The 10,351-nt window shown below is 66.7% G+C and overlaps 1 protein-coding gene across 1 annotated transcript; it reads left to right on the forward strand.

Moving 5' to 3' along the window:
- Positions 1–251: 251 nt before the first annotated feature.
- LOC141976475 (extracellular matrix protein 2-like) lies at positions 252–4,911 on the forward strand. Its single transcript, XM_074937467.1, has 7 exons — positions 252–390; positions 1,963–2,078; positions 2,287–2,419; positions 3,491–3,648; positions 3,991–4,130; positions 4,253–4,579; positions 4,740–4,911. The coding sequence occupies exons 1-7, from the start codon at positions 273–275 to the stop codon at positions 4,909–4,911; spliced, it is 1,164 nt and encodes a 387-aa protein (XP_074793568.1). The 5' UTR covers positions 252–272.
- The last annotated feature ends 5,440 nt before the right edge of the window (positions 4,912–10,351 follow it).

The following is a 10,351-nucleotide window of genomic DNA, read 5'->3' on the forward strand; positions in this document are numbered from 1 at the left end:
GTTTTTGGATTTGGGCCAAAACGATATTTTAAAAATGCTTTTTGGAAGTGCCAGAACCCCAAAAATCAGCTCTGCCCAGGGTGCCCCCTCTCCGGCGATCCTGTCCCCTAGGGTGCCCCCCTCTCAGGGGTCCCTTCCCCATGGATGACCCTCTGTCTTGCTCCGCAGGGCAGCAGGTGCTGGGGAAGCAGCCACCCCCCCGGCGGAGCAATGCCACCCGGCTGGAGGCGGGCAGAGTACGGCCGGGCGTGCGGCCCAAGGGGGGACCCATCATGCCCTCGCTGCCCACCGCCTGCCTCCTCTCCGACTCGGCCATCGCCTGCGGAAACGTCCACATGAAGCAGGTGCCGGCGCTGAGCGACCCCGGGCTAAAAATGCTTTACCTGGCAGGTGAGAACACGGCGGCCGGGGGGGGACTGGGCGGCCGGGCAGTGGGGGAGCAGCCGGGTATGGGGGGCAGAGCCAGTCCATCCACTGTACACTCATACCATCCCTCCCTCTGTCCCCCCACCTGTATCTGTCCCCCCTCCATTCATCCCCAGCCACGTCCCCCTTCCATCCATCACCCCATGTCCCCTATCCGTCCGTCCACCCATCACCCCCCCAGGAACCCGTCCATCCATCTCCAGCCACGTCCCCCATCCATCCGTCCATCCATCCCCCCCATGAACCCATCTGACCGTCCCCAGCCACGTCCCCCATCCGTCCGTCCATCCATCACCCCGCCATGAACCCGTCCATCCGTCTCCAGCCACGTCCCCCATCCGTCCGTCCGTCCATCCATCACCCCACCAGGAACCCGTCCATCCGTCCCCAGCCACGTCCCCCATCCATCCATCCATCCATCTGTCACAGAGTCCGCAGGCGATGCTCAGGAACTGCTCCCCACAAGGCCGGGCAGGACTCCGGGGGAGTCTCCTCTCGGGGAGCAGCCTGTCTGCAGGACACACAGCTCACCCGGCTTCCCCCTTCCTGGCTCTGACCCCGGAGCCTCCAGCCTCCTCTGCCCCTCCGGGCACTTCCCCCAGCGAGTCTGCCCAGGCGGGGTCCTGGGGGGGCCAGAGGGTCCTGCCCCCCAACTCCGCAGTCAGACGGGACTCTCAGCCAGCCGGGGAAACAGAAGGTTTATTAGGCGACAGGAACATGGTCTAACACAGAGCTTGTAGGTGCAGAGAACAGGACCCCTCAGCTGGGTCCATTTTGGGGGGCAGTGAGCCAGACAACCCCATCTGCCCTTCACTCCATTTCCCCAGCCAGCCCCAAACTGAAACTCCCCCCCGCCCCCCGGGCTTTGTCCCTTTCCGGGCCAGGAGGTCACCTGATTCCTTTGTTCTCCAACCCTTTAGCTCTCACCTCGCAGGGGGAAGGGCCCAGGCCATCAGTGGCCAGGAAACAGGGTGTCGGCCATTGTCTGTGTCCAGACCCCTGCACACACCTGCCCTCTAGGGCTCTGCAACGATCATACCCCCTTACCCCACCCCCTAGAGACTTAAGAACTGCCTAGGGGAAACTGAGGCACCCCCACAATATTCAGAGAAAACATTAAGAACAGTCCCACTTCATCACACCATCACCTCCCCAAGAACCCATCTGTCCGTCCCCACCCATGTACCCCATCCATCCATCCATCACCCCCCCCCATGAACCCGTCCATCCGTCCCCCAGGGCTGGGGATGAGGGGCCGGGGCCAGGGCTGAGGCTGGGGATGAGGGGTCCATTTTTAGCAGTGAGGCACATTCACCTTGGCCAGTTCCTCGAGGGGCGCAGGCGGGTCTCCAGCTGACGTGTGCTAGGGCTCACGGGAGGCCGATCTCTGGCCTGCCGGACTGGGGTCAGGCCCGATGATTACAACACTCCTGCCTGGCCATGGGATCCGGGCTCCATCCCCAGACACCCCCCAGCTCCGGGGCCAGGCAAGAAGCCAGCCGGGAAAGGTGCTAATCGCCCGTCCGCATCCCCCAGACAACGAGATCTCCCGGCTGCCGCGCGGGGTCTTTGCGGGGCTCCCCAACCTGGAGTGGGTGGATCTCAGCAAGAACCAGCTGGACTCCGGGGGCCTGCACCCCGAGGCCTTCCAGGTGGGTGAACCCGGCCCTGCCACTCCCGATGGGTTCTCACCCATAGAGTACCCTGGGAAGAGAACCCAGGTGGCTCCCAGGCTCCCCTGGCTCTAACCACCAGACCCCTCCCCTCCCAGAGCCAGGGAGAGAACCCAGGAGTCCTGGCTCCCAGCACCCCCTGCTCTGACCACCAGACCCTCCCCATACAGTTTCTCCCCCCCCGCAGAACCTGACCAAGTTGAAGCGGCTGAATCTAGATGGGAACCAGCTCACGAGGATCCCGGCACTGCCCCCGTCCCTGCTGGAGCTAAAAGTGAACGACAATGGGCTCGAGAGCCTGCAGAGTGACAGCTTTCGAGGTGAGACGGGCCCCTGGGGGCAGGGGCTGGTCATCTGGGGATGCCTCGCCTGGTAATGAGCTAATTCCTGGGTTCTCTCCCCAGCTCCGGGAGGGGAGCAGGGGCTGGTGGGTAAGAGCAGGGGGCGGGGGGCCAGGACTTCTGGGTTCTCTCCCCGCACTGGGATGGGAGCGGGGTCTGGTGGTCAGAGCGGCTGGGCGGGGAGCCAGGTGTCACGGGGTCCCCGGGCGATGCTCTGACTTGCTCCCTACGAAGCCAGGCAGGACTCCGGGGGAGTCTCCTCTCGGGGGCCAGCCTGTCTGAGGGACACACAGCTCACCCGGCTTCCCCCTTCCTGGGTCTGACCCCGGAGCCTTCAGCCTCCTCTGCCCCTCCTGCGCTTCCCACAGCGCGTCCCCCGGGGCGGGGTCCTGGGGGGGCCAGAGGGCCCTGCCCCCCAACTCCGCAGCCAGACGGGACTCTCAGCCAGCCGGGGAAACAGAAGGTTTATTAGACGACAGGAACAGGGTTTAACGCAGAGCTTGTAGGTGCAGAGAACAGGACCCCTCAGCTGGGTCCATTTTGGGGGGCAGTGAGCCAGACAACCCCGTCTGACCTTCACTCCATGTCCCAGCCAGCCCCAAACTGAAACTCTCTCCAGCCCCCCCCTCCCCTGGGCTTTGTCCCTTTCCCGGGCCAGGAGGTCACCGGATCCCTTTGTTCTCCAGCCCTTTAGCTCTCACCTGGCAGGGGGAAGGGCCCAGGCCACCAGTGGCCAGGAAACAGGGTGTCGCCATTTATGCACCCTGGCCCTTTGCTCTGCAACAATTACACCCCCTGCCTTATCCCACCCCCTAGAGACTTACGAAATGTCTAGGGGAAACTGAGGTACCCCTACAGGATTCAGAGAAAACATTAAGAATGGTCCCACTTCGTCACACCAGGGCTCCTGGGTTCTCTCCCTGGGTCTGGGAGGGGAGCGGGGTCTGGTGACCAGAGCAGGGGGGCGGGGGGCCAGGACTCCTGGGTTTTCCCCCAGTTCGGGCAGGGGTGTTCTGGGGGTTTACCCCGAGGCCCCCCATCTCTTGGCAGGGCTCTATAAGCTGTTGACCCTGGAGCTGGAAGGGGACGAGTTGCATGACGGGAACGTGATCCCAACCTCCTTCAAACCTTTGCGCAGCCTCATCTATCTGCGGCTGGATCGGAACCGGTTCCGGGCCATCCCCTCGGGCCTGCCCCCCTCCCTGCAGGTCAGCCCCGGCCCCCCGCCCCAGCCCATGTCTCCATGGGGCAGCCTTCAAGTGCTGGGGGGGCTCTCTGGGGCAGAGTTAAAGTGAAGGTGTCAGAGTGTCTATGGGGAGTGTTAAGATGACTGGATGGGGTCTCTCTGGGGTGGATTTAAGGTACTTGTTGGGCCTCTTTGAGACAGAGTAAAGGTGAAGCTGCAGGGGGTTTCTGAGGGGCAGAGTTAAGATGAAGGTGCTGGAGGTCACTGTGGGGGAGAGTTAAGGTGAAGGTGCTGGGGGTTTCTGATGGGCAGAGTTAAGGGGAAGGGATCTCTGTGGGGGGCTGTAACCCCAGTCTTTCCCCAGGAGCTGCATCTTGACTCCAATCACATAGAGGAGGTGCGGGAGGGGCTGCTCAACAAGACCCTGAACCTCAGCGTCCTGGTTCTGAGCAACAACAAGCTCCAGGAGGATCGGATTGCGCCGCGGGCCTGGATTGACCTGCCGTGAGTCACCCTGCGGTGCTGGAGAACCCAGGTGTCCTGGGTCTAACCCACCAGTCCCCGCTCCCCTCCCAGAGCCAGGGAGAGGACCCAGGTGTCCCAACCCCACCCCTCCACCCCTGCAGGAAGCTGGAGTCCCTGGACCTCTCCTACAACCGGCTGGTGCACGTGCCGTCCTTCCTGCCGCGCCGGCTGCGCCAGCTGACCCTGCACCACAACCGCATCGAGCGCGTCCCGGGCTATGTCTTCGCTCACCTGCGCCCAGGGCTGGAGGCCCTGCACCTGTCCCACAACCGCCTGCGGGCCGAGGGCGTCCACGCCGCCTCCTTCGCCGGGCTGGGCCGGTCCCTGGCCGAGCTGCTGCTGGACCACAACCAGCTGCAGGCCGTGCCCCGGGGGCTGCTGGGCCTCAAGGGGCTGCAGGTCCTGCGGCTGAGCCACAACCTCATCAGGTAGGGCAGGGAACCCTGGCGTCCGGGCTCCCCCCCCGCCCACTGGGCCCCCAGAGCCGGGGAGAGAACCCAGGCGTCCAGGCTCCCCCCCCACTGGGCCCCCAGAGCCGGGGAGAGAACCCAGGCGTCCGGGCTTCCCACTCACCCCGTTTCCCCGCAGGCAGGTCCCGCTGAACTCGGTGTGCGACACGCGGGTGGCCGAGGACTCCAGCCTGGTCTCCATGCGCCTGGAGCAGAACCTGATCGACCCGCGGCGCATCCCGCCCACGGCCTTCTCCTGCATCCGGGCCTACCACAGCGTGGTGCTGCACCCGCAGCGCGGCCAGGCCTAGGGGGGTCGGGACCCAGGGCCTGTCGCAGCCTGGGGCCGTCCCCGCAGCGCGGCCAGGCCTAGGGGGGTCGGGATCCCGGGCCTGTCGCAGCCTGGGGCCCCCCCCCGCAGCGCGGCCAGGCCTAGGGGGGTCGGGACCCAGGGCCTGTCACAGCCTGGGGCCGTCCCCTGCAGCGCGGCCAGGCCTAGGGGGGTCGGGATCCCAGGCCTGTCGCAGCCTGGGGCCGTCCCCGCAGCGCGGCCAGGCCTAGGGGGGTCGGGATCCCAGGCCTGTCGCAGCCTGGGGCCGTCCCCTGCAGCGCGGCCAGGCCTAGGGGGGTCGGGATCCCAGGCCTGTCGCAGCCTGGGGCCCCCCCCCGCAGCGCGGCCAGGCCTAGGGGGGTCGGGACCCGGGCCCTGTCGCAGCCTAGGGGCACTGGGACCCTGGGGCTGGGGGGCCCCCACAAGGCCGTGCTCGGTGAGCTGGCTGAGCGTCTGCTGCCCCATCCATGCCCCTATGTGCAGCTGTCTGTCCCTCCCTGCACCTCTCCACCTCATTCATCCCTCCCACCCCCCATCTGTCTGTCTGTCACTCAGGCAAGGGGGGGTCTCTCTGCAGCTCTGGAGCACCCCCCCAGGCCTGCCCCGCTAGTGCTGGGGGGCAGCGTGCTGGGAATAAGGCGGGAGGGGCCCCTGCTGCTGTAACCGGACTCCTGTGTCCTTGGCTGATAAATGGGGCTGCCGGGCGCGGTGGCCGAGGCTCGACGCATGGACTTGTGCCAAGTGTGGGCGAGGGGGGTGTCGCGGGGTCCCCGGGCCATGCTCAGACCTGCTCCCCGCGAAGCCGGGCAGGTCGCTGGGGACCCTCCCCTCTCGGCGCCGACTGTCCCCAGGGCAAGACGCTGCCCCAGCTTCCACTGTCCGGCCCCGGAGCCTCCAGCCTCCCCTGCCCCACCGGGCGCTTCCCACAGCGCATCCCCCTGGGCAGGGTCCTGGGGGGGCCAGAGGGCCCTGCCCCCCAACTCCGCAGTCAGACGTGAAAACAGAAGGTTTATTATAACCTCCCGCCCCTCCTCCGGCCTTTGTCCCTTTCCCGGGCCAGGAGCCACCTGGTCTCTTTGTTCCCTTCAGTCGGCACCTTGCAGGGGATGGGGTGTCGGCCATTCTCTCTGCAGACCCCATCACGCTGCCCCCCAGGGCTCTGCGACCATCACCCCCCTGATCTCCCTGTCACGGGGTCCCCGGGCGATGCTCTGACCTGCTCCCTACGAAGCCGGGCAGGATTCTGAGGGAGTCTCCTCTCGGGGAGCAGCCTGTCTGCAGCTCACCCGGCTTCCCCCTTCCTGGGTCTGACCCCGGAGCCTCCAGCTTCCCCTGCCCCTCCGGGCGCTTCCCCCAGCGCGTCCGCCCAGGCGGGGTCCTGGGGGGGCCAGAGGGTCCTGCCCCCCAACTTCGCAGTCAGACGGGACTCTCAGCCCGCCGGGGAAACAGAAGGTTTATTAGACGACAGGAACATGGTCTAACACAGAGCTTGTAGGTGCAGAGAACAGGACCCCTCAGCTGAGTCCATTTTGGGGGGCAGTGAGCCAGACAACCCCATCGTCACTCCATGTCCCCACCCAGCCCCAAACTGAAAAACCCTCTCCAGCCCCGCCCCCCTGCTCTGGGCTTTGTCCCTTTCCCGGGCCAGGAGGTCAGCGGATCCCTTTGTTCTCCAGCCCTTTAGCTCTCACCTGGCAGGGGGAAGGGCCCAGGCCATCAGTGGCCAGGAAACAGGGTGTCGGCCATTCTCTGTGTCCAGACCCCTGCACACACCTGCCCTCTGGGGCTCTGCAACGACCATACCCCCTTACCCCACCCCCTAGAGACTTAAGAACTGCCTAGGGGAAACTGAGGCACCCCCAGAATATTCAGAGGAAACATTAAGAACAGTCCCACTTCGTCATATCCCCCACCTGGATACTTGAGAAATGCCTAGAGAAACTGAGGAAACACTCACCCAGTATTCAGAGAGAACATTAAGAACATTCCCAGTTTGTCACAGGGGGTTTGCAGGCTGGGCCAGGCCCCCGGACGCTTGGGTTCCATGCCCGGCTTCGCTGCTGGGGCTGCATGCAGCACCGAGACTCAGTTTCCCGGCCTGGGGGATCGTCCGGCCAGCACTGCTGTTCTCCCAGGCTGGCAGGGGTGGGCGTGGGGGTGTGTCCCTGCCCAGCACCAGGCTTTTCCCTACAACTCGGGAATGGGGCTCTGGGGTGGGGCAGGGGGCTGGTTATCCGGGGACCCCTCGCCCGGTGCCAACATGTCTACAATCTCTGGGCAAACTGGCGTTCGAGGGTGCCAGGGCACAAGGCACCACGAATCAGACGGAGACGGCTCCCTGCCCCTTTTCTGTCTGCCCCACCTGCAGCCGGGGGCACGGGTGGCTTTATCTGCCCCCTGGGGGGCAGCAGGCTGGGCAGGGGCCCCTATCCGGGTTCGGCCTGGAGGCATAGGCGCAGCTCCACAGTGAGGGGTCAAAATGCTGCTGTGGGGCTGGTCAAGAGCCCCTGCGCCCCAGCCCAGAGGCAGCTGCATCTCCGCGCCAGGTGAGGGGTCCCCGGGTAACCAGCCCCCGCCCCACCCCAGAGCCAGGCGCTGGTGCTGCCCAGCCAGCCCCCGGGCGCGGCCCCATCTTGGCGTCGCTCTGCGTCCTGCCTGCTTCCAATTTGCAGCAGGACGGGGTTAGATAAACACGGCGGCCAGCCCCAGCGGCCCCCGGGCCGGCCAAGCACAACAGCTGCCCCCCGGCCGCCCCACAACAGGAAGTGCCTGTGATTAGCGGGGGGGGGCAGCTGGGCATTAGCTGTTCCTTGAGGGGCTCCTCCTGGCTTGACGCGGCTTGGGGGGGGCATTTGCTGAGCCCCCATCTGCAGGAATGGGCCAGGGGCAGTGTGTCCGAGGCAGACAGTGCCAGGGCCTGCCCCCCAGCCCCCCACCCTATGCAGCCCCCTGGCACTCCAAATATGGGATCCAGGGACCTGCCCCCCAGTGCCCCCAAGCACTGCCCCCTCCCCTAGCTTGAGCCCCCAGCCCCACATAGTCCTCCATCCCCGCCAGTCCCCCCAGCTCCTCATGGCCCAATAATGGGAGTTGGGAAGCGTTGGATGGGGGGGGGGTGGCTGGAACTGGGGGGATGGGAGGAGCTGGGGAGATGGAGGGGGGCTTGCACTCCCTTCCCACCCCTACTGCTGAGGGCCTCCCCCGCTTCTCCCCATGGCCAGGCTCTCACATCCCCCCTCCCTGGGCCCCTGACCTGCCCCGTCTGCCCCCATTAGGATTACCTGCCTGCGCCCGGCCCCCAGGCACCCCCGGGTGTGGCCGCAGCACCAGCTGCTGGGACCTGTCAAGGCAAATTAGCCCAGGATGGCTGATGCCCCCACCGCTGCCTGCCCGGGAGCATGGGAGGGGCACTGGGGAGCAGGCAGCTCGGTGGTGGGCGCTGTCCCCTCGCAGTCAGGGCCAGGTGAGGGGTCCCCGGATAACCTGCCCCACCCCAGAGCCAGCCGCATGCCAGCACCGGGCAAGAGGTCCCCAGATAACCTGCCCCCTAACCCTAACCTGCCCCACCCCAGAGCCAGCTGCATGCCGGCACTGGGCGAGGGGTCCCCGGATAACCTGCCCCACCCCAGAGCCAGCTGCATGTCGGCACCGGGCGAGGGGTCCCCGGATAACCTGCCCCCTGCCCCACCCCAGAGCCAGCCGCATGCCGGCACCAGGCAAGGGGTCCCCGGATAACCAGCCCCCTCCCCACCCCAGAGGGGCCGTGTCCTGGTGCCTGGTGAGGGGACCCCAGTAACCGGCCCCGCCCTGCCCCTGGCTTTGCCAGCGTCCCGGTGGGTGGGTGCGGCTTTGCGGCGGCTGGCCTGGCTGGCCGTGCCCAGGGTTATATATAGCCGGGCTGGGCTCTAAGCCCATGCACACTCGATGCGTCGTCAACTCCCTGGCCAGGCCATATCGCCTCCCCCCGGCCTGGTCTGATGGGGTGGGGCACGGGGCCAGTTATCTGGGGTCCCAGTGTGGAGATGTGGCCCCTCTGGGGTGGAGCAGGGAGCTGGGCTGAGACAAAGGGGTCCTGCCTAGGGGGTGCCGCCAGCCCCCGCCCCGGGCGAGGGCGAAGGGGGGTGGAGCATGGGGGGCTGATGTGATGGGGAAGGCATGTACTGGCTGCAGCTGTGAAAACACGGCCGGCCTGGGTCCCGCTGGGGGGCAGTGATGGGGGGGGGGTAGCAGCCCAGGGCTGGGGGGAGGGACAGAGCAGCTGGCTGAAGAGGTGGGGGGAGCCCCACAAGGGATGGTCTCCCCTCTGCGCCCCCTGCTTGGCCGGATCCCACCCCAGATCGAGGCTGGCGTCCAGGGCCCAGCTGCCCCCCAATTGCGGTTACATAAGGCCAGGGGATCCAAGCCCCCCAGGCAGGATAAAGGGCTGGTTCCCCCCTGCCGGCTCTGGCCCCATCAGCAGAAAGCGGGGGGCAGGGGCAGCATGGGGAGGGGGACATGCTCCCCAGAGAGAGCTGGGGGCCTGAGTAGGGGCACAATCAGCAGCAGGGGGCTGCACTCCCGGGAGTCCCTGTATAACCAGCCCCTCCACCCCGCCCCACCCCAGAGGGGGCTGCATCTCAGGGCCTGAGGAGCCGGGGATTCTGCTGCCCTGCACAGTGGGATTATCCCCGAGGAAGGATCTGGGTGCGAGTCCCATCAGGTCCTGCCGTGAGGGGCTGAGGGGGGGTCAGGCGGGAAGGGGGCTGGGGGAGTCCCCCCCCGCTGGTATTTGAGGAATGTGTCTTATCTCCAAAGCTCCAGGGTGGGGGGGTGGAGATGGTGCTCAGGCCATCTCTAACCACCAGCCCCCACTCCCCGAGCCGGAAGAGAACCCAGGAGTCCTGGCTCCCAGCCCCCCTGCTCTCAGCACTAGGCCCCACTCCCCCTGCACCACCCCGAGCTGGGGCTGGGCAAATCTGTTGAGGCCAGACGCCGGCTCGGGCCAGAGATCAGCACAGGAATTCGCTCCCCCGGCCTCACATCCTCTCCCCGCATTCCTGCCCCGGCCAGCTGAGCCCGCGGCCCCCCGTGACCGGAGCCGAAGACGCCCGGCAGATGGGAGAGCGCGACACGGGACAAGACACGGGACTAGGCGGGAGCAAAACAGCCCTCAACCCCGCCAGGGAGAGAACCCAGGAGTCCTGGCTCCCAGCCCCCTGCTCTAACCCACCAGGCCCCACTCCCCTCCCAGAGCTGGGGAAAGAACCCAGGAGTCCTGGCTCCCAGCCCCCCTGCTCTAACCCACCAGGCCCCACTCCCCTCCCAGAGCTGGGGAAAGAACCCAGGAGTCCTGGCTCCCAGCCCCCCTGCTCTAACCCACCAGGCCCCACTCCCCTCCCAGAGCTGGGGAAAGAACCCAGGAGTCCTGGCTCCCAGCCCCC

Source organism: Natator depressus, chromosome 23 (genome assembly GCF_965152275.1).
Source record: "Natator depressus isolate rNatDep1 chromosome 23, rNatDep2.hap1, whole genome shotgun sequence".
Taxonomy (NCBI): domain Eukaryota; kingdom Metazoa; phylum Chordata; order Testudines; family Cheloniidae; genus Natator; species Natator depressus.